This window comes from Aspergillus niger (assembly GCF_000002855.4).
Source record: "Aspergillus niger supercontig An12".
NCBI lineage: Eukaryota > Fungi > Ascomycota > Eurotiomycetes > Eurotiales > Aspergillaceae > Aspergillus > Aspergillus niger.
In genome coordinates, this window is record NT_166527.1 from 877,492 (window position 1) to 903,890 (window position 26,399).

At 47.7% G+C, this 26,399-nt stretch overlaps 13 protein-coding genes and 1 non-coding gene across 14 annotated transcripts; 3 read left to right on the forward strand and 11 right to left on the reverse strand.

The window, feature by feature from the left end:
• Window positions 1–494: 494 nt before the first annotated feature.
• Window positions 495–1,200, reverse strand: An12g03400 (uncharacterized protein; the record flags this gene model as incomplete). Its single annotated transcript, XM_059750794.1, has 2 exons — window positions 495–705; window positions 770–1,200. The coding sequence occupies 2 exons, from the start codon at window positions 1,198–1,200 to the stop codon at window positions 495–497; spliced, it is 642 nt and encodes a 213-aa protein (XP_059604393.1).
• A 1,695-nt stretch (window positions 1,201–2,895) lies between these two features.
• An12g03410 (hypothetical protein) lies at window positions 2,896–3,205 on the forward strand (the record flags this gene model as incomplete). Its single annotated transcript, XM_059750795.1, has 2 exons — window positions 2,896–3,044; window positions 3,118–3,205. The coding sequence occupies 2 exons, from the start codon at window positions 2,896–2,898 to the stop codon at window positions 3,203–3,205; spliced, it is 237 nt and encodes a 78-aa protein (XP_059604394.1).
• Window positions 3,206–3,946: 741 nt separating this feature from the next.
• On the reverse strand, window positions 3,947–6,388 carry An12g03420 (uncharacterized protein; the record flags this gene model as incomplete). Its single annotated transcript, XM_059750796.1, has 8 exons — window positions 3,947–4,064; window positions 4,208–4,293; window positions 4,345–4,453; window positions 4,545–4,782; window positions 4,860–5,074; window positions 5,454–5,567; window positions 5,789–6,133; window positions 6,348–6,388. 8 exons carry the CDS (start codon window positions 6,386–6,388, stop codon window positions 3,947–3,949), a joined length of 1,266 nt encoding a protein of 421 aa, XP_059604395.1.
• Window positions 6,389–6,621: 233 nt separating this feature from the next.
• On the reverse strand, window positions 6,622–8,589 carry An12g03440 (uncharacterized protein; the record flags this gene model as incomplete). The annotated part of the gene is made up of 1 exon (XM_001395383.1): window positions 6,622–8,589. One exon carries the CDS (start codon window positions 8,587–8,589, stop codon window positions 6,622–6,624), a length of 1,968 nt encoding a protein of 655 aa, XP_001395420.1.
• Window positions 8,590–8,892: 303 nt separating this feature from the next.
• Window positions 8,893–8,965, reverse strand: tRNA-Lys (CTT). The gene has a single exon. It is a non-coding gene; the product is annotated as a tRNA-Lys (tRNA).
• Window positions 8,966–9,499: 534 nt separating this feature from the next.
• Window positions 9,500–10,837, reverse strand: An12g03460 (uncharacterized protein; the record flags this gene model as incomplete). The annotated part of the gene is made up of 1 exon (XM_001395384.3): window positions 9,500–10,837. The coding sequence occupies one exon, from the start codon at window positions 10,835–10,837 to the stop codon at window positions 9,500–9,502; it is 1,338 nt and encodes a 445-aa protein (XP_001395421.3).
• A 476-nt stretch (window positions 10,838–11,313) lies between these two features.
• Window positions 11,314–12,257, reverse strand: An12g03470 (hypothetical protein; the record flags this gene model as incomplete). Its single annotated transcript, XM_059750797.1, has 5 exons — window positions 11,314–11,520; window positions 11,736–11,774; window positions 11,878–11,910; window positions 11,974–12,093; window positions 12,168–12,257. 5 exons carry the CDS (start codon window positions 12,255–12,257, stop codon window positions 11,314–11,316), a joined length of 489 nt encoding a protein of 162 aa, XP_059604396.1.
• Window positions 12,258–12,678: 421 nt separating this feature from the next.
• An12g03480 (uncharacterized protein) lies at window positions 12,679–14,256 on the forward strand (the record flags this gene model as incomplete). The annotated part of the gene is made up of 5 exons (XM_059750798.1): window positions 12,679–12,780; window positions 13,048–13,115; window positions 13,475–13,573; window positions 14,065–14,142; window positions 14,190–14,256. The coding sequence occupies 5 exons, from the start codon at window positions 12,679–12,681 to the stop codon at window positions 14,254–14,256; spliced, it is 414 nt and encodes a 137-aa protein (XP_059604397.1).
• Window positions 14,257–14,307: 51 nt separating this feature from the next.
• Window positions 14,308–17,650, forward strand: An12g03490 (uncharacterized protein; the record flags this gene model as incomplete). Its single annotated transcript, XM_059750799.1, has 17 exons — window positions 14,308–14,371; window positions 14,456–14,558; window positions 14,849–14,922; window positions 15,125–15,205; window positions 15,253–15,313; window positions 15,385–15,468; window positions 15,653–15,677; window positions 15,780–15,876; window positions 15,926–16,059; window positions 16,101–16,270; window positions 16,454–16,540; window positions 16,636–16,674; window positions 16,770–16,934; window positions 17,035–17,092; window positions 17,191–17,336; window positions 17,428–17,505; window positions 17,608–17,650. The coding sequence occupies 17 exons, from the start codon at window positions 14,308–14,310 to the stop codon at window positions 17,648–17,650; spliced, it is 1,509 nt and encodes a 502-aa protein (XP_059604398.1).
• Window positions 17,651–18,945: 1,295 nt separating this feature from the next.
• On the reverse strand, window positions 18,946–19,797 carry An12g03500 (uncharacterized protein; the record flags this gene model as incomplete). Its single annotated transcript, XM_001395388.3, has 3 exons — window positions 18,946–19,361; window positions 19,432–19,682; window positions 19,751–19,797. 3 exons carry the CDS (start codon window positions 19,795–19,797, stop codon window positions 18,946–18,948), a joined length of 714 nt encoding a protein of 237 aa, XP_001395425.3.
• Window positions 19,798–20,842: 1,045 nt separating this feature from the next.
• Window positions 20,843–22,267, reverse strand: An12g03510 (uncharacterized protein; the record flags this gene model as incomplete). The annotated part of the gene is made up of 1 exon (XM_059750800.1): window positions 20,843–22,267. The coding sequence occupies one exon, from the start codon at window positions 22,265–22,267 to the stop codon at window positions 20,843–20,845; it is 1,425 nt and encodes a 474-aa protein (XP_059604399.1).
• Window positions 22,268–22,411: 144 nt separating this feature from the next.
• On the reverse strand, window positions 22,412–22,558 carry An12g03520 (hypothetical protein; the record flags this gene model as incomplete). Its single annotated transcript, XM_059750802.1, has 1 exon — window positions 22,412–22,558. One exon carries the CDS (start codon window positions 22,556–22,558, stop codon window positions 22,412–22,414), a length of 147 nt encoding a protein of 48 aa, XP_059604400.1.
• Window positions 22,559–23,322: 764 nt separating this feature from the next.
• An12g03530 (uncharacterized protein) lies at window positions 23,323–25,084 on the reverse strand (the record flags this gene model as incomplete). The annotated part of the gene is given in 6 exon segments (XM_059750803.1): window positions 23,323–23,497; window positions 23,572–23,738; window positions 23,805–23,912; window positions 23,981–24,022; window positions 24,027–24,834; window positions 24,889–25,084. Coding segments are annotated over 6 exon segments (1,496 nt in total), but the record flags the coding sequence as incomplete, so codon positions are not given.
• Window positions 25,085–25,302: 218 nt separating this feature from the next.
• Window positions 25,303–25,686, reverse strand: An12g03540 (hypothetical protein; the record flags this gene model as incomplete). The annotated part of the gene is made up of 1 exon (XM_059750804.1): window positions 25,303–25,686. One exon carries the CDS (start codon window positions 25,684–25,686, stop codon window positions 25,303–25,305), a length of 384 nt encoding a protein of 127 aa, XP_059604402.1.
• Window positions 25,687–26,399: the final 713 nt, after the last annotated feature.

Sequence of the window (26,399 nt, forward strand, 5' to 3'; positions counted from 1 at the left end):
TGCCTCAACATTTGGCTTGTGTTTACGCCCTCGTGCATCGAGGTGGAAAGGGAAACAGAACTGCAGCTAATACTATATTTCTTTTCTTCTTTCATTGTGTTCTTCGGCTACACTAATGATCAACACTTATGCATTCTTCAAAATATGCCCACATGTCATCGTCATATGGCATTTACCCGCATGATTTAGCGAACTTCTATGCAAGGCACCTTTTGCTGTTGGTCGCTAATGTAATCAACCCAACCGATATATTTAAAAATCAGTTCTATTTCATGAACTTCCCAAGAGCATAAATAAAGGTAACCCGAAATGTCTCATGAGAACGTAGAAAACATATTCTAGATAAAAAGAAAAGGGAAGGAAGAAAATGCCCTAATACGCATGCCTTCTGTCCTTTCGCGAACAATACCCCGATTCCCCCAGACAACAAACAAAGTAAGACAAGAAAAGGATTGTGGCGATAAAAAGAGCATATAACGGTGATGTGTTTGGCCTCACCCACGTGATACCCCTCCCATCTGATGAACCCGCATATGGACCGCTCTGTTATATGACTGATTGAATCGCCGACCGCACGTTTCGCAAGGGTAAGACCGGGGAGAAACATGGAGGTTTCTGACATGTCGGAGCAGTTCTTCTCTCCTGTTGAAGGATCGCGAATACGTACAACCTTCCCACTTGCAGCGGAGTGTGGCAAGTTGGGGTCTGGATCGCAACTCTCATCATCAAAACGATGCAATCGTAGGGTACTTATCTCTCAACTACTTACATCATGGGTTCTTGCCCGCGACCTCCGCGTATGCCATAGGTCAGCGCGGGTGGGACCGCAGCAGCTTCCGGCAAGGGGACCATCGGGGGGCGACTCAGGAACAATTGTTCTAGAATCTCCCCTCCTGGCTGATACTCGTGCAATCCAGGGTGGGCAGGCTGACTTGGGTTGTACTCGTTGATGACATGGAGGGGGTCCGCAGCGGTCGGATAGCCAAAGAGAATTTGGTTGAATGGGTCGCTGAACTGGAATGCCGCTGTCGGGTCTACTACTGCTGAGCTGAAGTCCGCATTTTCACCTGTTTTTTGGCCAAGGCTTGTCGGAGTAGGTTGGGTTCCAGTACACTCGGTTCCATGGGTGTTTGGCATGGAAGTGTTTGTATAAGCAGCTTTCCTGCCGGAACTCGAATTGCGACCCGGAACGTTCTGCATTGAGAAGGTTGTTGTAGTACTTGGTAAAACAGTAGAGCCTAAAAGGACGAACGTCCCAGAAAAAGACTGCTAGATGGTTGATAAGTTTAGTTCAATGGGGGCAGAGATAGCTGGGGTATATATAGGTAGGCACAGTTCTAGAAGGGACGCTATGCGCTCGATGATGTATGATCGCGACGTCCGTATACTACAGACCAGACGTGTATGTCGTGGGGTCGGGCGGGCTTCAATTGCCCGGCAAGCGGGTCTCCCTAAGCTCCACTGGCCCGATCTGCCCTGGTTCGTTTCTTTTCCTTTCTTTCTTTCCTTTTTTCTTTTCCTTTTTTTCTTTTTCTTTTTTTTTTTTTTTTCCTTTTCTTCTTTTCGGGGAAAAAAAAATGTTTTTTTCTTTTATGGTCCCCTAACCATTTTTCATTTCTTATTTAAAAAAAAAGATTTGCCGATTTTCCGTGTTTCTGACATGGCCGTTAAACGTTTTCCATTTTCAATTATCATGGCAATTTTCCCTGCCAACTTCCTGGATCCGTTTTTGATTTTTATTCAATCTTCCCTGCCGGTTTTTCGATTTCCCAATTTGGCGGTCATCTGTTTTTCATTTTAGTTTTCCCCAACTCGGTCTAGTCTTGACCGGAAGTCTACCAGCGATCATTTCCACCAACAACGCAGTGGTCTTAAGAGGGGTGGCCTCAGAGGTGGGTTCAGTCTGTCTGGAACACAGTGTGCCCCCCAAAAAGAGCCAACGATGCTTGCAATTTTCCCTGACACCTGAGGTCTGAGTTCTGACTTTAATCCTTCCTATGACCAGAAACTTCCTCTCATCTGAGGTCCCCTAAAAGTCTGGGTCAAACGTGCACTCGAATATCCTACAGATACTTCGACTATTTCATAGTAAATCGTCCAGTCCTTTGTTTGATACAATTATTATTGAGATTATACAGGTGACCAATTGGACTCCATGGCTAGTCTACAGAGGTTAGGCCCAGTCTCAAGGAGGTTAGGAGCAGCCCATACCACTGCCACTAGGCGATATTATGTAATTTCTGGTCAAGTAATTGTGATTTATTTTACTACTATTATTATTATTATTATTATTGTACAATAATGCTCTACCCCTGCTTGCTGCGGCCAGTACTACATTTAATGAATACCTCATTTGGTGTTTAGCATCTCAACGAGCTGGTTCGTGCGCCTCCTGAAATCAAGGGGTATATTTTACATACAGATATCTGGATTTCTTCTTAGCGTTTTATTTCTAAGAATTTGTTCTGGAATTCCGAAGTAATATTCTAGCTAGACCATGAACGAAATACTCGGACGCTTAGGATGGTAACTATGTGCTCAGGATTATTTGGTAAGATACTTAGAAACTCATATTATCGCTAGCTAGTCTAGTATTTAATAAAATTGAATATTATTTTATTTATTCTAAACAGGTAGACTAAAGTTTAGTACTATTCCCGATAAAGCTAGCCGTAGAGTCTAAATGGCTATCTGTGGAGTCTCAATAACAAGTTGCCTTTTTCTGAGCTCTCCAAAGCCCAATCACCCTAAAAGGAGCCTTTCATGCACAATCTTACTGGACAGATCCTGTAGTGTGAGCAGATGAACGTATGGCACTCTCCTTCGATCGCGCTACAGAAAGAGAAAGCCCGTAGGGATTTGTCCACTTGGCTTCAGGCACAACGAGCGTAACTCATGCCAAAGATCGCTTTCCCCTCATGGCAGGGTCTTGGAGGGCAAAAGCTGGGTGAGGCTGACTGGCACACCGCCTGCAGGTCTAAGCCCGAGTGGTGCATCGAGATATGGGATGACGTTTACCGAGCGTTGGTCCTTAACGCGGACAAGTCCAGAACCAATGACTCAGTGAACGGAATAACTGCCATACACTAGATGATAGCCTTCTTGTTTCAGATTAAGGGCTGTTAACGAGATCAACGGGCTTCTCGCTGTGGAAAATGCGATCACCTTTAAAATTTTTGCTGATTTTCTATGTATCAGGACTTAACCTGGACGCTCTTTCCTCGTTATTAACCCGCAACTTCAATACTCTTCAAACTGTCTGGGCATTGTTCTTGGTGATAGTCAAATCCCTATATTCATATTGTTGGTTAGAGCTAGCACGGTTACGACCACTTCCTAGGCAGCACAATTTCAGCTGCCCTTTAGCCCTTCGTGCCTCAGGCCGCAATACTTCATGCTGGTGTATATTACGTAATCTAGATGCATTCTTGTGAAGACATCTGCTATGAGTGGGACAATAAGCATTTAGGAGATCGGTGCAGTCTTGGCAATATATTAGTTCTGATAAGCGCTCATGGAAGCAGTTATTATTATAGGTTGGGGATGTCATAACAACTCGATTTGTAGGCAAGGTCTCGTTTGTGCATCGCTGACCATACACGGTGCAGCGGATATACACAGCCAATCTAATACTATCTATATAATAACTATAGGGAATTTGTCTGAAGCCACAGCAGACATTAAATAATGTGCTAAGGATGTGCATGTGAGCTATTCCGATAAGGCGGACGATGAATGCGCGAAATGACCTGAAACAGCTGACAACTGCTCCCCCAGCCAGTCATCTCGCCGTATAGTGCACACCTGGTGCTATTTTGTGGGTTCAAGTGTGTGTGGGTGATCAGATGTGGCGGTGCGAAGCGAAGCACAAATAAGAATGATAGTCCGATGCGGGGGATAAAATAAATGTGATCTCCACATGCCCCACCCAGTCAATCTAAACCCATTAAGCTGGGGATGTCCAGTTCTCGAAAGGAACACCAGCTAGTGCTGTAGCATTGCTTTGGTCTCTTCCAGCTGCAGACCATTTCAACATCCATATTTGAGATATTGTGCTGCTTAGGCTGTGCTTCCAACAAGTACATTGTGCACCTCAGATACCTGTGATAATCAAGCTTGAGAAATGCTGCTTATTGTGCTTGTAAGAGAAAGAAATCCAATAAGCTGCCTTTTTCTTCATCTATTGTTTCGCACCAGAAGACTTCACCTTGTTACTTTCTTGTTAATGGTAATAATGTAGTCTGTCATGCTGAAGGTACACATTGTTGCTGGGATCGCCGCCATGATAATGACCTTGTTGAAGCCCCTCACCACAGGACGCATTCATGTTCAGCTTCTCAACACGTCAGTGACGCGGGTATCATCGAGAAGAGCCTTCGCCTCCAAAAGTAGGTTATTTGGGGGACAAGCTAGTATATGTACACCCTTTCCAATGGCATCAGAGGTCGGGCTGCTGTCGAGTTGTCAAAATCAGTCTCAGAAGTATACTGAATTCTTGATATTGAGTGGTATATCTTGGTTCGGGCATGTCATCCTGTTCAGACAAATTCATGCTACAAATCAAGTCAGTCCCGTGGTTCTGCATACCCATCTGTACAACTGATTCGAATGCGACACTGGACAATCGGGACTGATGCTGGTTGACCAGGATGTTGATCTGATAGCTGATGGATCCAGGATATTGATAGTCAAAGGTTCCGTACGTGTACACCCCTCCCAGTGGCATTAGAGGCCGGGCTGCTGTCGAGTTGTCAAAATCAGTCTCAGAATCATAATTAGTTTCTCAAACTCGAACTGTATATCTTGGTTCAGGTATGTCTGTATTGTTGTGCACAGTCAAGTGCGGGCCGAAGTCAAACCTGGGTTTCTTTTCATCACCATGACCCGACAGGTTGTGAAAAGGATCGGCTGCTGCGGGATCATCATGATTCCATAGCTCAATGAAGCCCGACACGAGTACCTGGTAGTGTTCTCTGTGTGTTTTGGTCTCCAGTCTGTGAGGTCCAATTCCCGCCCAGTAAGGTTTCGCAACCGCCATTCCACAAGCACACGCTTATCTTCAACCCAGCTACTCCTGTATTGTAGACATAATTGCACCGAACAATTGAATAATTCAATATGCTGCTTCTACGCGACGAGCCCCCAGCAACCACATTCGGAATTTTTGGTACCACAAAGGTTTGATATAAAGAAACAGGGATCTCCCAGGCTGTAGCCAAGGTGCATTTTGCTTGCGAAATACATAAAGGCAATAGGTCTCGTTTGGCACAGTCAGGTGAGCGAACCCGAGTAATATAGTTGTCATAATGACCTCGAGTCAGGTCCAATCTCTCCTGGCTACGCCAGGAACAAGAGCTCGTTATATGAATCAAAATATAGTCGGTTCGCGAGTATGGAAACGTTCGTTGTCAGGTTCTCAAGGGCTCACTTGCTATATACCTGTGTTTCATAACCTGAAGATTGTGAGGCGTTTCTGGGATGGAAGCAACGTCCATTCAAATTCCAGATGACGACCTTCGCGCACAACAAATGCATGTATGCGCAGAACAACCACAATAGTTGTTGGCCTGGTTCACATCCAGGCAACATCTTTGCCTCTCTTTCCCTTTTTCCAAAGGAAGAATATATATGAACTCTCGAACAAGAGAAGCTAAAGAGAGTCCACTGCATGCAATCCACCGTGTCGATAATTGGAATAATACTTATGTTGCAAGTGTCTCAGACCGTACTGAATCTCTTCTTCGTTGTACCGTTATAATGAATTCTGTCCTCCATGAAACTTCTACACCCTCTTGGAAGCCTCTGTAGTCGATCTTCTGGAGATCCTATTTGATCATTGAACGAATATATAGCGTGCTTCGAAAACCATGACATCGAGTACTTCCTTGGCGCCCTTATTATCGAAAATGTCTGCTGGCCCTCAACTGCTGTTCTTTTGGCACTTCTAGGAGATTTTCCGGACCCTTTCAGCATTTGCATGGGTTTGTTCGGAACCGGCTTTAAAGGGTTGTTAGGCAGCTTCTCATGCTGAATGACCAGCTCAGAAGCGTCGACTCTTATGTCATCCTGGTCGTGGGAAACTATGTTGTTCGTTGACTTATATAGTTCATTCAGCTTTGATTCCCAACTAGACCTGGGAATGGAAGTAGATAGACTAGCAGCAGCATAGGAGACTTGGTACTGCTTATATACCTTTTGGAGGTCCAGCTAAGGTAAGGTGTAATCCGTGATTAGGACGGAACGCCCCTGGCTAGGCTTTCTTAAGTCCGATCCCCGTCGTCACACACTTGGCTGATGGAAATTGCCAGTTCATGTGTAACTCAAGAGATGGCCACATGGAAGGTTACGGAGTAGGGACTTTCATCGTTGTGACGATTGACCAAAGCATCCTCGCTAACCCCGAATCCCTGGGATATCCAGATGACCAACTAATTCTTTTATGTTACCCTATCAAAAAGCCTATGCTTTATGCTTCCGTCTTCAAGACGCTTTATACACAAAACTTTAATCCTGATATTGATTTTGCACTCTTTTCCCTTTTTGTACCGAATTCAGTTGATAGTTCTACTACCCACTATCCCCAATCATTCCCTCATCTCATTATATGTAACCGCCTCACCCCTAAGCATTACCAGCATCCTTAATAACTGACTCTGCAATTTTCACAGCCATCGCATAAAACACCGTCATAACATGCGACGACACCTGCGTAGGCGGGATTGAACCATCCACCACTCTCAACCCCTCCACACCATACACCTTAGCCTCCGGGTCGACAACACCACCAAGCTCCTTCTTCATCATAGAGCAAGTCCCCACCCCGTGATAATTGGCCCGGTAGTTTTGCTTCACATAATCGGCCCATTCAGTTAGATTCGCGTTCTCTGGTACATACCTCCCCGGGACCTGCTCTTTGTCCACGTACTGTTTCATGTCATACGTGTTGGTCAATTGTCGTGCCAGCCGCGTAGCAGCAGCTTGGCCGTTCAAGTCGAGGATATTTTCAAAGTATCGCGGGTTATATTCGAAGCTTCGCAGATAGGGGTCGTTGTCTAGGATCTTGACATACCCTCGGGTGAATGGGATCAGATTCCAGAGGTCGAAATGGGTGCTGTTGTCGGTGTCAAGGAATAGTTCGGCATAGGATACTTTGTCGGTTAGGAGCCAGTCTCGGTAGTTCTTGTACTGTTTTAGGAGGTTGGCCTTGTCGGGGAATCCGTGGCCGTTCACTGTGTGTTCTGCCCATTTGTCGAGCTCTGTATCGTCNTTCAGGAGCTTTTCCATATCTGAGGCATCTTTACCGAAGATCTCTGCAAAGGTTGCAAAGTAGGCTGCCTGGCCTTGGCCGTTCGCTTCTGGTTTCGGCTTCGTCACTACCGAAGTCGTTGTTTGATCCTGGAGGTTATATCCCACAGGGAGCTCCAACTTATGTTCTATTCCCGCAGCATCAAGCCAGACTTTCGGACCGATTCCCGACCACTGCAGAATGAGGGGAGAGATCGTGGACCCCGCGGCTAGAAGGACTTCTTTCCTAGCCCAAGCATCCCACTTCCACTCCTGTTTCTTGTGCACCCCAAACTCCACACCTTTCGCTTTGAATTCTGTTCCTGTCTCCGAAGGGTTGGCCTCGTTTAGATGAACCTTCCCAACGAGCTCCCCCGTCAAAACCGTAATATACTGCTTCAACTCATCATCATCCAAGATTGGCTTCAACCACGACCTAGCAGCATCCGTCCGGATTTGCTCATTGGTAAGCGTGTTCAAAAACATCGACACCCCAGTTGGATCCCCACAACACAGATCCTTCTGATTCACCACCTCTTCATACGTACTGTTAACCGTGTGCATCAACGCCCGAATCAACGGCGACCAACCATACTTCCGATCCCTCGCCCCGACTTTAACCTTCCCCTTCTCCGGTTCCTTATTATGACACTCGGCATCAAACTTATGGAACGACCCCTTCGTAATATCATCCGACGTCGGATCCCTCGGAACCTCAATCTCATCCATCTTCCCCTTCAGCGCGTCCCAATTCCACCCGGTATTCCCAAAGACCTCTTCCCACGAATCAAGCTGCGACTTGTGTGGCCGTGTCCACGTTCCCCCATTGATGAGCGTTGACCCTCCGAGACCATTTCCGGACCGAACAATTCTGATGTCTTTATCTAGTCCAGTTTCACCGTCGTTGCCGACGAGCTGCGGACTGGTCTCGTAGGCATGATCGACGCTGCTGCCGAATACTTGGCCGTAGGTGTTGAGGTCGTCAATCTTGGGGCCGTATTCCCATGCATAGAAGCCGCTTTCGATCACTAGGACGGTGTATTTCTTCTGCTCGACTAGTTTGGCGGCGAGGGTGAGGCCAGTTAGCCCGCCGCCGGCAATTATGTAGTCGAATGTCTGGTTGTCGATACTGCGAGGGTCGTCAGTGATGCCGTGCGGGATGGTGTTGATGTTGTGGTTGAGGTCGTCGTGGCTAGTATGTGGTTTGGTGGAGCAAGGTGAGATGGTATGTTGTAAAGGGACCTGGAAGTGCTCCGCCAGGACCCCGGAGAGAAGTAGAGCTGAAGCAAGGATTGGGAACTTCATGTTGGTGATTGAAGGCAGCCCATAAGATTGATCTTGCATTACGCTAGTTAGGGATTCGGGCGTTGTTCAGTTGGCATTGGATTGGGGTGAACCATTTATGCTCCTGAATCTAGTCACATAAGAGGCAGACCGTTCCAGACCTTTACTGTTGTCATGATCAATTAGCTTATCCATGGTTTGAGGTCCGACGGTTGCAGCCAGGCTTAATATCACATGTTTACATCGTGAATTATAAATTAACTCTCGCGGCTTTTACTGTAGCTGTTGTTGTTGTAGTTTTGGTGGGCAAAAAATCAAAAAGAAAGCCCAACGCGGGGCTCGAACCCGCAGCCTTGAGATTAAGAGTCTCACGCTCTACCGATTGAGCTAGCCGGGCTAGTTCGGTGATAGTTGCATAACAAATTTGAATTATGAATACTTACTAAATTTTGAATAGATGTTTTCCATCTAGAATGATCACATGGTGGTTTGATCAGAGGAAATGGTCCATGGATGAGTAAAGAATGGCTGCACCATGTGTGTCGGCTGAGGAGCACCGATTCGGGTCCGGAGAGTTGGAACTCCAATTTATTCAGCTGTCATCCTTTAAGCTCAATAACTAGCTTCCCAAGCTCTTTACTGTAGCGACACTGAGTTTGAAGGTGAATGTCGGGCCGGGCCTGGATCAAAATCCATCTATTTCAGCATTCCGTGGAATTGTCCACTCTTCCATCGGATGGCTAAAGCCACAGTTCTGTTCAAGTACAACCACTGCATTCAGTTCCTTCTTCAGTGCAACTCGTAAAGAAAACTGATCGATGATGCTTTTGTAACTCATATCTGACGTCCCTAATAACAGGTGGTATTTTAGCTAATTAAACTATTGTTAACCGAGCAGACACCCGCAACAACACCCATCAAATATCACCGTCTACTCCACCAAAACCGCCAACTTCTTCCACCATGTATCCCTGACCCTCTCGGGCTTCTCCGCCTCCATAATCTCCCTCAACCCGGTATGCAAATCAACCTCCTCACTCCTCCACGCCCACGGATCGCTCCAGAACACGATGCGATGAACAACATATAGCACCACAAACGCCGGGATACCGATATATGCCGTGAAGAAGTTACTCGCGGACCACTCGGACGGGAAGAAACACGTGAATCCATTGATGAGGGCAAGGAAAACCGACCCTATCAGACCGATGTACATGCCCCAGGGCTGCATGCGAGATGCATACGGTTTCTCGACGCCCTGTACCTTCACAGCCTTGTTGAATCGGAAGTAGACGATGCTGCAGCAGAACCAGGAAATGAAGCCCGAGGTGTTGGTGAAATTGATGAGCCAGTTGAAGACGGTGTAGCTGCCGCTGCCGACGGCCATGTAGGCGAGGACGGAGAAAAGGGAGGAGATGGCCACGGCGTAGTACGGTACGCCCCATCGGTTGCAGGCTTTGAAGATGTTCGGGGCGTTGCCGGAGACTGCAAGGGAGTAGAGTGAGCGGGAGGACATGTAGAGGAAGGAGTTGCCGGCGGACCAGGCGGAGGTGAGAATCNCGGCGTTGACGATGCTGTCGAGGACGGGGATGCCGGCGTTGGAGATTGCGACGACGAAGGGGGAGGAGGAGGCGTCAGTGCCAGAGCCGGCGGTTAGTTGTTTGGCGTTGGAGGAGCAGATGACGCCGATGGCCAAGGCGCCCAAGACGTAGAAGATGACCAGTCGGTAGATATAGCGACGAGCGGCCTTGGGGACGTTGCGACGCGGGGATTCCATTTCACCGCCACTAATGACGACTAATTCGGGCGCGAAGATGAAGGCGATAGCTGATTTGACGATACACTGCAGAAGTCCGACGAAGCGACCGGCATCACCGCTGACAAGGTAGGTGTTCATGACTCCTGGATCTTTCCAGTAATGAAACCCGAGGCGTTGCCGGTTGGGACCACCGCCCCAGAAGAGTATGAAGGACAAGAGCAGCAAACCGATCAGAGTAATGATCTTGATTCCGGAGAACCAGAACTCAGTTTCGCCATATACGCCCACCGGGAGACAGTTGAGAAGCACGATAACGACTAGCATGATGGTAATCCAGACGGCCAGATTGACGTTCGGATGCCAGTAATCGATGACCATGGAGGCTGCGACAACCTCATAGGGGACCAAAATACCCAGCGAGTACCAGTACAAGTATCCCATTGCGAACCCCATGCTGCGCGAGACATAGCGAAAGCCGTGATAGCTCATTGTTCCACCGTGAACGGGCATGTAGGCGCAAATAGTCAAGCACGAAGCATAATGAGAAATCGAAATCCCTTTGAGGGCCCAAAGAAAGAAGGCTCTCCCCGCATGAGTATTCGCCCGAAAGTTAATATTGAGGGTTCAGTGCGATAGGTCCAAAAGACCGATCTAATTTCTTTTGCCCTCTACTTTTGTTTGNGTTTTTCTTGTTCTCTCTTTGCAGCGGGGCATGTCACCACCACCACCCCGTGTGCTGCTGGTGAGATTTTCTCCCCCTTGCATTTCACCAATAGGACTAATGAATAAGACTAACACAAAGAGACAGTTAGGTTGCATTGGATGTCCCTGCATGTCGATGGAGTGATTGTCTCCAATCAGCACCATCAGCAACCAGGGGGTTCAAGGTACCTTTGGAGCCCTCCCACCCGTGGAAATATTNTAGTGCCCCCGTTTAGCCCCTCCACCTAAATCCTTCCACGCGATGGTGTAATCCAGACACCCGACTAGGGAATGTTAGTGACCTGGAATTGCACCATAAACTGCCCTGGTAGTAAGTACTTCCCTTGCTTGTAAAGAGGGGGGGCCATTGGGGATCCAGACTGCATCCACCGGCGTCTGTGAAGCGAATCCATTGGGTGTTTACTAGTGATAGTGTCTCCTGCCAGCCAATCTGTGGTTCCGCGCCCCGCCCGTCGCTCATTCCACGGCTTCTGCTTTTTTCACCGCCAGTTATTTGGAAGGTGCAGGTACATTCAATAAAAATCATGGAATAGTAAACTGTGTAGACATTTGCTGTAAATGAAGAAGGTCCAGTATAGAGTGTGATTCGATATGCTGAATTTGATTCTGTCAAGGTGAGTGAGTGAGTGACTGTCAAATCCCCCCAACACAACCCCAGGGGAATCAGGTAAGCGCTATCTCAAACAGCAGCATTCCCTGTTGTGAAACCCCACCATGACGCTGCCTGCAGATTACTTACTATCCAGACTGCATGCAAGTTCTGCCGCAATTTTGGGTACTCACACTCATCGCTCGTGATACTCCTCCCTCTTGTAGCCTGACTGAACCTTCCCAAGCCCTCGTATGGCAAACTTAACTTCCTGCTTCCAAACCACATCGGCGCTATCTCATGTGCCAGCATTGCCAAGCCCAGTTTCACTTACCGCCACTATCTTCCAATGACTTCCACCACACCGCAATCCTGCGATCTTCATCTTTCGTGATCCAGAAGTGTGCTGCTTCTGTCGCGTCAGGCTAGAGACGTACCATTCCCGCTGTGCCCTCTTCATCCTTGAGTGCACTATCAGCCCGCGGATGCAATACTAGCCAATCGATTGACAATCCTCAAAGAAACCACCCCGCCAGATAATCCCCGAAGCTGCGTGGCCAGCGTCGATCTTGGCTTTCTACCACTAGTGACGTCTTGGCATGCCCTACGCTCGGCCATTCTCCATACTCGATAGTGCTCTGTTGGTCTGCATGCATATAACGTGTCGAGAGGTCTTGAGACAGATAGCACGTGGGTTGCCAGCATCGGTGCTTAGGATCATTTCTACGTATGTGACATTCCTGTAGAACCAGCTCCTTCGATAATTCGATAGATCTGCTTGCCAATATCGGAGGCTGGCTGGCGCTTAGTAGTCAGTAGTACTAGTAACTATATATTTAGTAGCCTGATGTAGTAATATAGACATAATTAAGCGGAATTGTATCCCTACAATAACGTCGTTATGTCTCGTAGACTCAAGATGCCGTGCTACAGTAGTATAGACTACTACTATATACAATGCCTGAACGGGTTATGCCTTCTATTTTTGACTCAGTCCTCTCTATGGCAACCTCGTCGCAAACACCCTGATCAAATGGTGATGGCAGCCGGAATACGCCTCCGTTGTTTGAGGCTCGTTTTGATACAGTCGAAATATTACCTCGAATTATTGACAGCTTCCATTTGCTCCAGGAGATACCAAGTATGTTGAAGCTGTAATCATGCAGGTTTAGTTATTTCTTCCTGTGTAGTCGCTAAGGTCTTGAGCCGCTGGAGTCCCCAGCTGTCGAAGAGTCCTCAATCCCCATGATCCTGGACGACGTTAAACCTGAAAGAATCATTTAGCTTTGCTACTAGTTATACCCCAGATAAATATATAATCCTTCACTGGGCAGGATAAGAGAGTCCAGAGCAGACTCAAATCTATACTTAGACCAGACCTGGTGAAAAGTTTGGCTCTCGGTTGTAGTACCATGGTATTGATCCAGCAAGAACTATAGCGACTCAATTCGGCCGAAGCGAAGCGATACTTGGAGAGTAACCACTTCTCTACAAAACGCGAACCTCGTACTCTAACATAGGAAAGGAGCAGTAACACTTTCCTTGGTGTATTCACACTGTACTATTTTTCTTTATTTCGGTATCGAGGCTGTTCTGCTCGTGAAGTGACAGGACGAGGTAGTCGCGTCTCGTTTCCCAATACGGCAGGTGCTACTCCCACAGTATAATGTGTTTCTTCGTCGACTTCACTCCAGCTTCTTCCCATTCACACTCACACAACACCCAAGGAGAACCAAGCTGCAACGTTGACACTTTATGAGGATATACAACCAGAAGAGTCTGGTTGTATACTTTCGTTCTGGACTCACCTACAAGCGTTTTCCATGGGTTTGCAGAGCTGTAGGACCTATTGTTAGTACCAACTCCCTCCTATTGCAGAATCCTGATGCTAACGATACTACCCTTGACATCCAGATTTGCTCGGTTTTCCACGGGTATGCTACCATGAACTCACAACTGCTACTTCTTTGAGCTTCCTGAGTCACACTGCAGCTGGTTCATTCACCATGTCGTAAGGCGCCATTCACTGGTATAAAACCCCTTCCCTTTCCCCAGGGAGGCTGGGGGTTTCTTTCCCTCCCACATCTTCTGCCATCTCTTTACATTTCTCTTGATCTCCCTCTTCTCATCTTCCTTTTCATCTCTCTGCCATCTCTATACCATCTAACTTCCATCTACCTGCTATCTCTTGACATCTATCTTCCATTTCTTGCCATCTAACTTCCATCTATCTGCCATTTCCTTCCATCTTCTGCCATTTTTTGCCATCTACTGACATCTATCTGCCACATAGCCTGCCTTTACTTACCATCTAACCTTCCAGATCTTCTAGTAGGTAATCCCAGCTATCTACTGCCATTTACACACTCATCTCTCTTTTACATAGCTTGCCCTCTGCTTGTGAGCGTGGCTGACTTTTGTGTAGGACACTCTTGACACCACTGGCCTTGGTTGGGTGGATGGGAAGGGCCTGGGACACCGACTACACAGCACCTGACAGTAAGTACTCTTGAGTGGCCTGCTGATAGAAATTAGCTGACTCTTCTATAGCACTCCCAAACTCGACTGGCCTAGGTTGGGTGGTTGGGACGGGCCTGGGACATCGACACCCAACTAGAACAGTAGACCAGTGAGTACTATCTTTCTAACTACCTGCTGGCTGCTGAAAATGGCTGACTTACAAGAACACCCAAACGCGACTGGCCTAGGTTGGGCGGATGGGATGGGCCAGGGTATCGACACTCAACTATATACTGTAGACCAGTCAGTGCTCCCCCTGACTAGATCTTGATCAAAATGGCTGACTGGTACTATAGAACTCCCACACGCGACTGGCCTCGGTTGGGCGGATGGGACGGGCCTGGGACAACAACACGCCACACACAACACAGTAAGTACTCACTACCTGACTAGCCGCTGGTAAGGATGGCTGACCTGTACAGAGCACCTATACTCTACTGGCCTAGGTTGGGTTGGATGGGACGGGCCTGGGATAACAACACGCCACACACAACACAGTAAGTACACACTGACTTGACTACTGATTTACTGACCCGCACAGGACTCATAACGGGTCTGGCCTCATGGTTGGGCGGATGGGACGGGCCTGGAAGACCTTATATTATATATACGCACTTGCGACCTAACAGCACAGTGAGTTGTCTCCGAGTTGGCTTCCAGTTTGGCTTCTGGTTTATTGACTTGTACAGGCTCACCAACGTACCTGGCCCCACGGTTGGGTGGATGGGACAGGCCTGGGATATAGAGTACAACACGCAACACAGTAAGTCTCGGCTCCGACCTGACAGTACCTGATTTAGCTGACTCTACACAGGACTCGTACACGGGTCTGGCCTCATGGTTGGGTGGATGGGATGGGCCTGGAAGACCATATTATATATCCACTATATAGTATATATACTTGGGATATAACACACACAGTGAGTACTCCCGAGTTCACTTCCTATTTAGCTGACTCGTCACAGGTGCGACAACACTTCTGGCCCCATGGTTGGGTAGATGGGACGGGCCTGGGTCATCAACACACAACTCGACAACACAACCCGGTGAGTTTTCTTTAGTTGCCTACCTTTTTGATACTAATTTCATACAGGACTCATCCGGGTCTGGCCTCATGGTTGGGTGGATGGGACGGGCCTGGAAGACCATATATTGTATATACTACTATCTAGCACAACACAGTGAGTACCTCTCTGAGTTGACGTCCTATTTTACTGACTCCCAGTAGGCGCGACAACATCCCTGGCCCCATGGTTGGGTGGTTGGGTTGGGCCTGGGACAACAGCACGCAACTCGACAACACAACACAGTGAGTATTCTCTGACTCGTCTATCTATTAAGTACTAACTTCGCACAGGACTCAAATGGGTCTGGCCTCATGGTTGGGTGGATGGGACGGGCCTGGAAGACCATACCATATATACTTACTCCTATATACGGCATAGTGTGTACTCCTTGAGCTGGATTCCCTATTTTTGCTGACTCTCCATAAGCGCCGACAACTTCTCTGGCCCCATGGTTGGGTGGATGGGTTGGGCCTGGGACAACAACACACTACACACAACACAGTAGCCACTAGGTATTCTCTGACTTACTTCCCCGTTTACTGATTATGTACAGGACTCACACACGGGTCTGGCCTCATGGTTGGGCGGATGGGACGGGCCTGGAAGACCATATTATATATACCTGCTCAGATCTAACACAAGGGCATACAGTAAGTGTTCCAACTCTATCTCTCTTCGTGCATGTCTGATGTTCTACAGGCTTCAGCAACAAGCCAGGCCCTGGTTGGGTGGCAGGGACGGGCTTGGGACGTAGTTGTAGACTTCGACAACACAGCACTGGCAAGTCTTTCTATTCCCGCCTGCATGACAATAGTGTGGCTGACTCTATACAGGTTTCACTGCTCCAACAAACCAAGCCTTGGTTGGGTGGTAGGGTCGGGCTTGGGCTATCGGATTCAACATCCGCCAAATAGTGAGTCCTCCTTATGTCCGACTGCCCCGGTTGCATGTGTGGCTAACTACAATGTCTACAGGCTCACTGCAGTGGTGGACCAGGCATCGGTTGGGCGGTTGGGACGGATCTGGGACATCGGACACGGGGGGGTGGGGGTTGTGGTCATATAAAGTGACTTCAAGATTAAAACGACTAACTGCCTCTATCTTTGCACTCTCCAAGCCTTGGCTGGGTGGTAGGGTGGGCTTGGGCTATTAGATTCAACATCTACCATACAGTGAGTCCCCCTACTCACAGCTGTCCAGATTGTATATGTGGCTAACTATATACAGGGTTCACTGCAGTGGTGAGCCAGGCCTCGGTTGGGTGGTTGGGACGGGCCTGGGACATCGGGCATGGGGGTGGGGTTTTGAAGCCATGTAAGTGCTTTCATGCTAGATCCGCGAAAAGACTGGGCTGACTGTCTCCGCCTTCATATGATTTTGCAACAAACCAAGCCTTGGATGGGTGGTAGGGATGGGCTTGGGTTATCGGATTCAACATCCACCATACAGTGAGTCTTCTCATTAACTGCTAGTGTGATTGAATGTGCCACTAATCTTGTACAGGGTTCACTGCAGTGGTGAACCAGGCCCTGGTGGGTGGCAGGGACGGGCCTGGGACATCGGACACGGAAGGGGGAGGGGGGTTGAGAATTATGGAGGTGACGTTGCTAGATTCGCAATCTAGGGACATGACTGCATTATCGACCTACAGTAGAGTGTTACTCTACAACACACCAAGCCCTGGTTGGGTGGATGGGATGGGCTTGGGGTACTGACTAACTTTGACAGCACAGTAAGTCTTCCAGTTCACGGATCTCGGATTACAACGTGGCTAACCTGATATAGGGTTCACTGCAGTGGTGAACCAGGCCCTGGTTGGGTGGCAGGGACGGGCCTGGGACATCGGACACTGGGGAGGGGGAGGGGGTTGATTGAGGCACCAAGAAATTGTCATGGTTTTATTTCGCATTCTCGAAGCTTGAATACATGGCCACCTGACTGTAGTGTTATCTACAACACACCAGGCCCTGGTTGGGTGGATGGGCTGGGCTTGGGATATACTCACTAACCTCAACAGCACAGTAAGCCTTCTAGCTCATTATATTGGATCGTACTTGTGGCTGACTATCTACAGGTTCACCACTGCAGTGGACCAAGCTTCGGCTGGGTGGTTGGGACGGGCTTGGGATACGCTAACTAACCTCAACAGCATAGTAAGTCTTCTAGCACGTCACCCTTGATTTTTGCGGCTGACTCTACAGGTTCACCACTGCAGTGAACCAGGCCTCGGTTGGGCGGTTGGGACGGGCCTGGGACATGGATTCAACACCTGCTGTACAGTGAGTCTTGAAATGTTTCAAGTCATGGTTCCTCAATCATACGTATAGCTGACATCTACAGAGCTCACCACCGCAGTGAACTAGGCCCTGGTTGGGTGGCAGGGACGGGCCTGGGACATCGGACACGGGGGGTGGGGGTGTGTAAGTCAAACATGATAGAATGAAGGGTTGGAAGCATGACTGACTGACTAATTTTTTCGCATAACTTTGCAACGAAGCACGCGTCGGTTAGGCTGTTGTGGTGGAGTATGATCACCCATCGTTTCGTACGTGAACCGCCAACAGTGGATGGCTTCTAGGAGACAAATATGGCTGACTGAGCACTAGATTGGTTCCGGAGACAAATACTGCCATGATAGGACTACCGGTGCGAATGAGCTGTGTGGTACAGCTTTTAGGTAGTTATATCACCAAATAAAGTCGCATTTGTACATTACCTGGACTTGTAGTCACTGTAAGGTGGATGGAACTTCTGGTGACTGATCAGCGGATCTCAATAAGTAGCATAGACGTCTTTATTCCTTATGGTCATGTCTTGGCTTCCTGGCTAAGACACTGCAAATCCCCTAAAATACACACTTTGACTCCATAGGTTTCATTTAATGAGCAAGTCTTTTTTCGAATAAAAACTCCGAGCGTTCTAGGGAAGAGAGACAAGACCGGAGGAAAGACGGTATCGTTCCTAGCTGCACCATTCATACTTGTAAGGGAGAGCCGTTGGATCCTACTTAGCTACACCTACAACATAAACCAAAACCTAGAAAAGCCTTCCTAGTATCCACAAGACATCCCCCACGGAGGCATACAATCGCACAGTGAAAAGGCCCCGAAGATAAATGAGCGAGATAGAATAGATCTGAGCTAGACTATAATAAGCAAGTTCAAACACGGCAACCTTTGTGTGACGAGAAATTACAAGAAAGGACGTGTATTAAAACTTATTGTATGATGTCAACAGGATAATTGCTGCAAGGAGATAGATGTGGAATCATTCGATAGATACTACTTGAAGTATCGAAGTATCTGATCGAGACCGGATATCAGCTTTAGGGTGTCATTATGGGTTAACGAAGCGAAGGGAAGCCAGGAAGGGAAGTGATGAACGTGTTACTGTCGGTTGAGATGAATGATCGTATTGAACGCATTCATTTCACGGGGATTGGGTAGGTGCTGGGAACTGGTCCGGTTGCAGGACGAGGACAGTGGTAGGGGAAGAGATTTCGCTTTGCGAGTTCTGGTCGGGCCAAAAAACTTGGGTAGTAGATGGAAAGTAAACTTTACTCAGTAGGTGGGGAAATGGCCTTGGGTTATAATTTCAATCGTGGTTGAGATACCTTGTTAAGAGAAGTGTATAGGTACATTCTGAAAGAGACGTGACGTTGTGGAGCAGCAGCCTATAGACGGCTGAAATTGAGAGTCATAACATCCAAAAGAACTGTCTCACAGTGACGCTCTCGTGGCATTTCGTCCAATAAATCTCCAATAGGTAAACTGGAAATTAGAGCCCTCTCTGGAAGCCTTGACTGCGTCTCGGATCGTTGCCCTCACTTCCTGAGCTCTCTTATCATCGATATCCTTATTTCTGGTAGATACTTCGAGGGCCAGAAACATAATCTCAGTCATTGCTTGGTCAATATAAGGTGGGGGTATTATGCGATCGGCATCGACGTCCACAAGCTTTGCTTCTTGGAAATGAGTCCCCAGATCGGGTACCCACGAAGTGTAGAACCTTTCGTCGTCCCCTCGAAGGAAACTCCAGAGCCGCTGCAACGGTTCATCGCTTAGATCAGGCCGGAGCTTTACCGTTCGCGCCGAAGAGGAATCAGCATCAGTCCATTGAAGGAAGCCACCTGGTTCTATTTGACTTGGTTAGACGATGGTCAATCGGCCACTTTGCTGATCATATGTTAAAAGGAGAATACAAACTGAGTAGTCGGATCAAGTTTTTCAGAACGTCTTTGATCTCAGAGCTTCGGATGACAACTGCAAAGAACCGTATGTTGACCAGGTCATATGCACCAACTAGGTGTTCAGGAACCTCCTCTTTGATGTTCCAGTGATGCAAGGTCACGTTTGCTGGAAGCCATTCGCGAAGAGGGGCAGCATCAAACGAAACATCGAGACCATCCAAACGAACGGATCTTGGTAGCTTATTGGCTAGGTCTGTTAACCAGATACTAGAAGTCAATTAGCTGCTGACTACGATGCATCTGGCTTGTTGTTTCCTTTTGATGACCGAACTTACGCGGTGCCGGTACCAACATCAGCAATTCTCATATCTGGGTTCTCCATGCTGATATGCGGGTGTACCTGATGCCCGAAGACTTGGCCGTTGTAATGATGCATGGCGTTGAGGCTATATGGAAATGAGAATGGGCGTGAATCATGGGTGATGGTTGAGTTGGCAGGACATTTAGTCTTACCGGATGCTGTCCAGATAACTCCTGTCGAAGGCATATTCCTCAGCTGCGGGTACAGTCATGCTTTCTTCGGACTGTAGACGATAGATTAGAAACTGAAAACTGTTCAAGGGCGCAGCAAGATGCGAGGTAGGATCAATTGATGGGCCCAGGAAGAGGGGAAATTGGAGTGGGAAAGAGTAGGATGGATGAGTCGGAAAGACTGCGTTGGTGTTCATTTGCCGATCGCTACTAGGAAATGCCATCATTAGTTGGTTCAGCTGACTAGTTTAGTCAGTTTCCCCTCCCTTGAGGCAGTATTTATTCACGATTCGGCCTTGTATGCACATCGCGCCAGGTCCTATGTCATGCAGTACCTTCTCCACATCCGAAACACGTCGCTAACCTGCACAGCACCTCCACTGTGACGATAAGAGGGCGTGGCAATTCGCTACTAAAGTAGGTTGGATATCACGAAAAGCCGGGCAAAAAGCGTGGGACACCTTGAGAGATTATAATGCTGAGGACACGTAGCGCCCTAGGTATAATGTACCTCGTTAGCCTCGGCCATTCAGGATGTTAGGATAGGTCTGTTAATGGCTCTGGGTATGTCACATACTGTATTCAAAGTCGCGTAACGCCCATTGCATAGCTGACCAACAGCAGATCGTTATATGTGGCTGCATGGAGAAAATATAGTTTCCAACAGAATGAGGTTGCAGGTACAGCACTTGATATTTCCCAAAACTGACAGACTGCAAGAAAGGCTAATGCGGGACGAAACAGGAAAGACTACCACCAAACAATGCAAACCCTCTCTTCTTCCTACCAATTACTACTCATGCAGATAACACCACTACTTCAGAGCCCAACAACAGTCTTCAGACGGGCATCCAGGCTGTGTTCGTCGTCACCAATTACTCACATCGAGTCAGCTCTCAGCAAAGCATCGGCGACCATTCTTCCATTGGGCCGGTATATTCGGCCGCATAATCCATAGCCCACCAGACCGGCTCCATGCAGGCAAGTATCATGTACGTGCTTATGGCATTCAAGCAGGTGCAGTCAGAATACTTTTTCTCATATGCACGACCAATGAATGGCACTCGAGATTCCCAGGAGACCTTATCATACTGATGACAGCCAGAGCAGGTTTCAAAATGAGCCAAAGAGTCGCGCAAAAGTTCGTCATATCGTTCCTTATTGCCACATCGGTTGCGGAGATCAAAGTCATACGGCTGTGAACTTGGTGGTAGCGGGTTCATACTGTTCAGAATCGGGTCGCCGTAAGGATCTTCCTTGGGCTGATTGTTCGCATCGGCAGGAACTAAGTGGTCGAAGAGGATTGGGGTTCTATACCGCGCCATGTAGAGCTGCCAGGCCAGTAAGCGTTCAGCAAGGTGGATCGCCCAGTCTGCTCCATTATCAACAGCCCAAGCCCACACATCAATGCAAAATCGGCGGATCATGTTCGTCCCTGGCACACCTCGATGAGCACTGACAATTGTCATGATATTGTAGAACTCATTGGCCTGGTTGTCATGCCGGTAATCACACGCATCGTGCATGGTAATCATGGCAATCGAAACAGCGTCAACAATGACATCATCTCCTATCAAAGGACCTCTCTCCAGTCTCGCTTGCAGAGTCAGAGCTCGAACACTAGAATTGACTAGTCGATAACGGATGCTTTGCAGTTCGTCTGCTGGGCATTTCAGGCTGTCTGCCTTGGGGTGAAGAACGTCAAGATAGATAGCCTGCACGGTCGCCAGCCAGGCATCCATTACTTTGTGATCTTCTTCACCATTGGGGTGGCAGCGATGGACATGGTTGATAAATTCCACTGTGCGTTTCGCACTCAATTCCAGTACCGGGTACAACTCCTGGCAGAAGTGATAATAATCGGGAAACGTGGCCAACACACCGACCGAGGAAGTTCCACGCACACAGTCTTTACAAATGAGATTATCATCTTCCATACACCAAATATATCCATATATCTGCTCAGCAGCTGCATTCCAGAATGGAGTATCAGGAACATCGAACGTCTCAGCCATGGAGCGCAGGTTAACTCTTCCGCGTGGAATCATGCCGGAGCGAGGAGGGGCCTTGAGAGGACGGGGAATATCAGGAAACGTCATGAGGGAACGCGTCCATGCTAGACTTTCTTCCATTGGGTATGGTTTCATATGTTTATCGTAGCATCCCACCGCGCTTTTAGAATGGAACAACCGAGGACCGACGTCTGGGATCCAGGATTTCCTGAGTTCCGGGATTGCCAGTATATCGGCAACAAGGCCTTTTTCCGTCTCCTCTCCATGTTCAAGGGAGTAGAGGTTAGGTCCAAAGATGCCTGTCTGCATTGCGGAAAGTTTTCTTTTGGTGGGGTGGGGGTAGGGGGGATATTTGGAGGAGGATAGTAGTAAGTAGACTTGGGAATCTTCAAAGGCTCGATGAACTCAAGGCAATGTTCAACTTTGTGGGTATTATATAGTTTTACTTATATACTATCTGTAAAGGCTATCCGCAAACCCGGCACAAGAAGATTCCAGTGGGGAGCTGATCAGAACCGACAAGACCCCTGGTGTCGCATTAGCACTCTTGTTTGTGCCCCATTCTCCCAGGAAAGTATGTATAATTGTATATGATGGCATGGGCTGCCAGTACTCAGCAAGCCACCCAACTTTACCAACCCCAATCTCAATTATATACTAGTTAGTACTCACTGGGATAGAGAGTATCTACTGATGGCTACACCGCTGTGACAGGTTCGTATAGCATACAGCAGGAGGCGGTGGAGTGGATCTGCCAATGGGAAAGACAAGCCTACAGAACTTGATAGGGTGTCGCCAATTTCGACCCTACAGTATTGGACTTGAGATGTATCTAGCATACATGATCTATATTTTTACTTAGTAGGTTCCAAACTTGCAGCTGCCCGGAGATTGAGATCGCCGCTTTTCAGCTCCCCACACGCCTCGAGAGACGGTTATCTAGTCTATCTACTGGACATACACGAAATCGTCGAAGTCGCATTTAGACTTTGCAGCGGAGAACTACTAGATAGGATCTGGTATTCCTGATGACGTGGCTTTGATTTGGTGGAGTAAAACCTGATGATTTTGGTGATAGTATGCATGGGGCTTCGGTGGGTCCAGTCCTGCCCCAAAGTTAAAGTTTTTCCTGTTACTTTTTTGCTTCGGTATATGATGTGACGATGTCACGAAGAATGAAGGGTGGAATGTGATTTTTGGGAAGATAAATGAAGAGTAGAAAGTGAAAACGAAGAGTCTGAGGGCCAAAAATAAGTAATAATAAAGGGATAAAGTGAAAAGAAAAAGAAAAGAGGAATCGAAGAAAGAGAATTCGAAGGAAAATCCACGATATCGGGTTGTATTTCCACCTTTGCAGTTCCCATTCAAGTAGTCAGGACATTTTTGACCCTGGCCTTAACAATTGCTTGACCCTTTTCCGGGAATGGGATCAGGAAGTCCCGCGCTGTTCGAAGTTCGTCTTCTGTCGAATCGCTTATCTCCATATCGAAGCGCCGTATTAGCGTGGCTACGGTCAAGTATAAGGTTGCATAGGCCAGACTGTAAGAATGGTATCAGTTTCAGGACAGAATNCAGTGTAGAAAACGGTCACTGGTCCAACCGAGGTTACTTACTTTATTCCAATACACTGTCTGCTGCCTTTGGAAAAAGGAGCATAGAATGGTTTCGGGTTGGTATTCTCATCCTCCGCATGGATCCAACGATAGGGATCAAATGCGTTTGGATTGGGATACATCGCTGGATCCCTGTGGGCGAAATAGTTGGACTGCCCGACTGGTGTCTGTATAACACAAAGAGTGTGTATTAGAAGCTGATAGCTAGAATGGAAGCTTTATCTGTAACTTACCCCCGCAGGAATTATGTATTTTCCATATATCAGCGGCTCCGTCGGAGATACTCGAGGCAGTCGACCTGAAGTTCCCGAGAGGCGAAGTGCTTCAGTAATAACAGCGGTCTATGGGAGAAGAAAAGAGAAGACATTAGGATACGGCATACTTTCCATAGTTGTAGCATATTCCTTACCAAGAACGGCAATTTCTCTAATTCCGACCAAGTCGCGAGATCTGTAGGGCATGGGCATCACTTGCTTTAATTCCTTGCGTAAAGTCTTAATGAACTCTGCGTTCTTCAGAAGGTGGAAGAATATCACAGAGAGAGCCTGAGAAACCGTTTCCGAGCCAGCGCTAAATAGTGTGAAAGACTCATCTTCCAAACGCTGTAGCGTTTTTTCTTCTGCGGGCACATTGGCCCTCAACAAGGCATCAAAAACGGGACCACGGCGCACCGTAGATCCGCCTTTGCCTTGAAGTGCATCCTGGGATTGCTTTCGAAGCCACAGCCGGAAGTCGCAGAAGTCTGAGAGTAATCGAAACGGGCGCAGCAGAGCCAATGGAAGGAGTTGAAAGATAGTAGCAATAACCGGGATATGTCGCAGGATATGAATTTTCGATGCTAATTCGGTGGCTGATGCAACGGACTCACTCCTGAACGTAGGGTCATCCAGATAGTGAGTACTCGTCCCATACATATACTGCGCAAGGACATCACTGATCAGTGCCGCAGCCGCTATTTTGAGGCTAAAAACGGAGCCTTTCTTATGTATAGACTCTAGCCGGGAGGCTAGCTTGCCAACATTGTCTTGTATAGAAATTCATGGCTCACAACGGCCTTTCTCGTAAATAGATGGCTAATAACAGCTCGGCGGGATCGATGAAGGTTGTGGTCAACTGTGGAGAATGAAGCAGTTGGGGCGCAAAAAGAGGCGACGAGTTTGGAATCCTTGTCTCGCTTCCGAATGCTGCTGCTTGTGTATATCTCGTCGTAAAAGTATGGATCCTTTATATGCACTTCCCTAGGACTGATTCGTACTATGGGCCCTTTTCCTCTTGTCAAATTGAGTGAAGACAATATTGCCTCGGTGAAAGACTTACCATACTGTCGATGCATCCGCTCCACCTCCCAGATGTATTTCCCGCCCTTGATAGCATCATAATAGAACTCGTACAGACTTGTGGAGGCAGCTAATTTTGGTCCTGGAATCCCGCGAAGAGGATGCAGCGCCAGACGGTATATTGTGCGCAGGCATAGATAGACAATTAATACGATGAGAGCCTTGTAATAGTCCATATTCGTGGAGATATTCGTGCACCACGAGGCTTTTAGCCTTAGAAAGCCTCTTGTGTGCCCGCCTGAACCTGAAGAAGTTGAGGTTACTCTAGGAAAACTCTTGAGTATAACGCGCAAGGGATAAGAAGTCTGTGCACAGCAAAATCCCTCCTGCGCATTCGGGTTTAATTCAAAAGAGAATTATCTTTTCTTTTCCTACGATTTTTGCTTCTTTCTTTTTATTTCCACGGAACTATGATCATTTCCACGGCAGTTAGTTGCTGAAAGCGCAGAGAATCTAACAGCGTATCGTTCTGCAGAACAAGGTTGAAGATCTGCAGTCCTTCGTACCCGAGGCATCGTTCTCCACCTGAGATGCAGCAAACTTGCCGATTTCGATTCGATTTCGATTTTGACCGTGCTACCATCACCGCCAGATCTACGATGCCGCCTTCAAAGACAATTTCGGATGATACTCTTCTGCTACATGGAACAATATGCCGAGTTGGCAGGGGGAAAGAGTTGGTAGTGTCATACGTTTCGGAATGTTGACATTCATCACTCGGAAGCATTGTGTTTGAGTACTCATGAGTTACTGTCGAATCACTAGTGCTCATGGTCATTGTATTACCACCGAAGCAGCTCCGGATATAATTTAACATATGAAGAATTTCACATAAATCAGTGCAGATTGAGAAAAGCCTTGTAACGTCTGCTCATTTTCCCGGCTTCAAGCCAAGGAGATGCTTGCATTATTAGGGACTCCACCCTCAACTTCAGCCGCACCCACAACAACAAACCCCCCCGCCCACTCAAGAAAAAGAACCGTATGAGAGCCTGTGTATTTGATAGTCTGTACGGAGTACTGCTACTATCTAGACTGGCCACCGCCGAAAACTAGGACGTATTTCGAAATTGTTGTTAACCCCCGCATCGGCTCCAGAAATATCGCCGACAGGATGATGAGACTTCCCACCCTGCCTCCCCTCATCCCCTCATCCAAAAACTATGGCCTAACATCGAGTAGTTTGATAGAGTGCTCAACTGAATGAGCGGTGAGTGGATTGAAGCTGCTAGCGGAATCAGTGAGTGACAAAGTAATTAAATAACTAACTATTTAGTACTTTGGCGCCCTGATTACTCCATGGTAGCGACTGATGGTGGTGGGCTTTTGGTTTGAGTATGACCCACTGCGGCGCCTCCCTACAGTTTCGCTTGACCAGTCAACTCAGTTATGAAGCCCATGTTTGTCACATCTACGGTTACATCAATGAGACATTAATGGGTGGAATAATGGTGTCTTGAAGCACGGTGGTATTATCCACGTTGGCGGGGA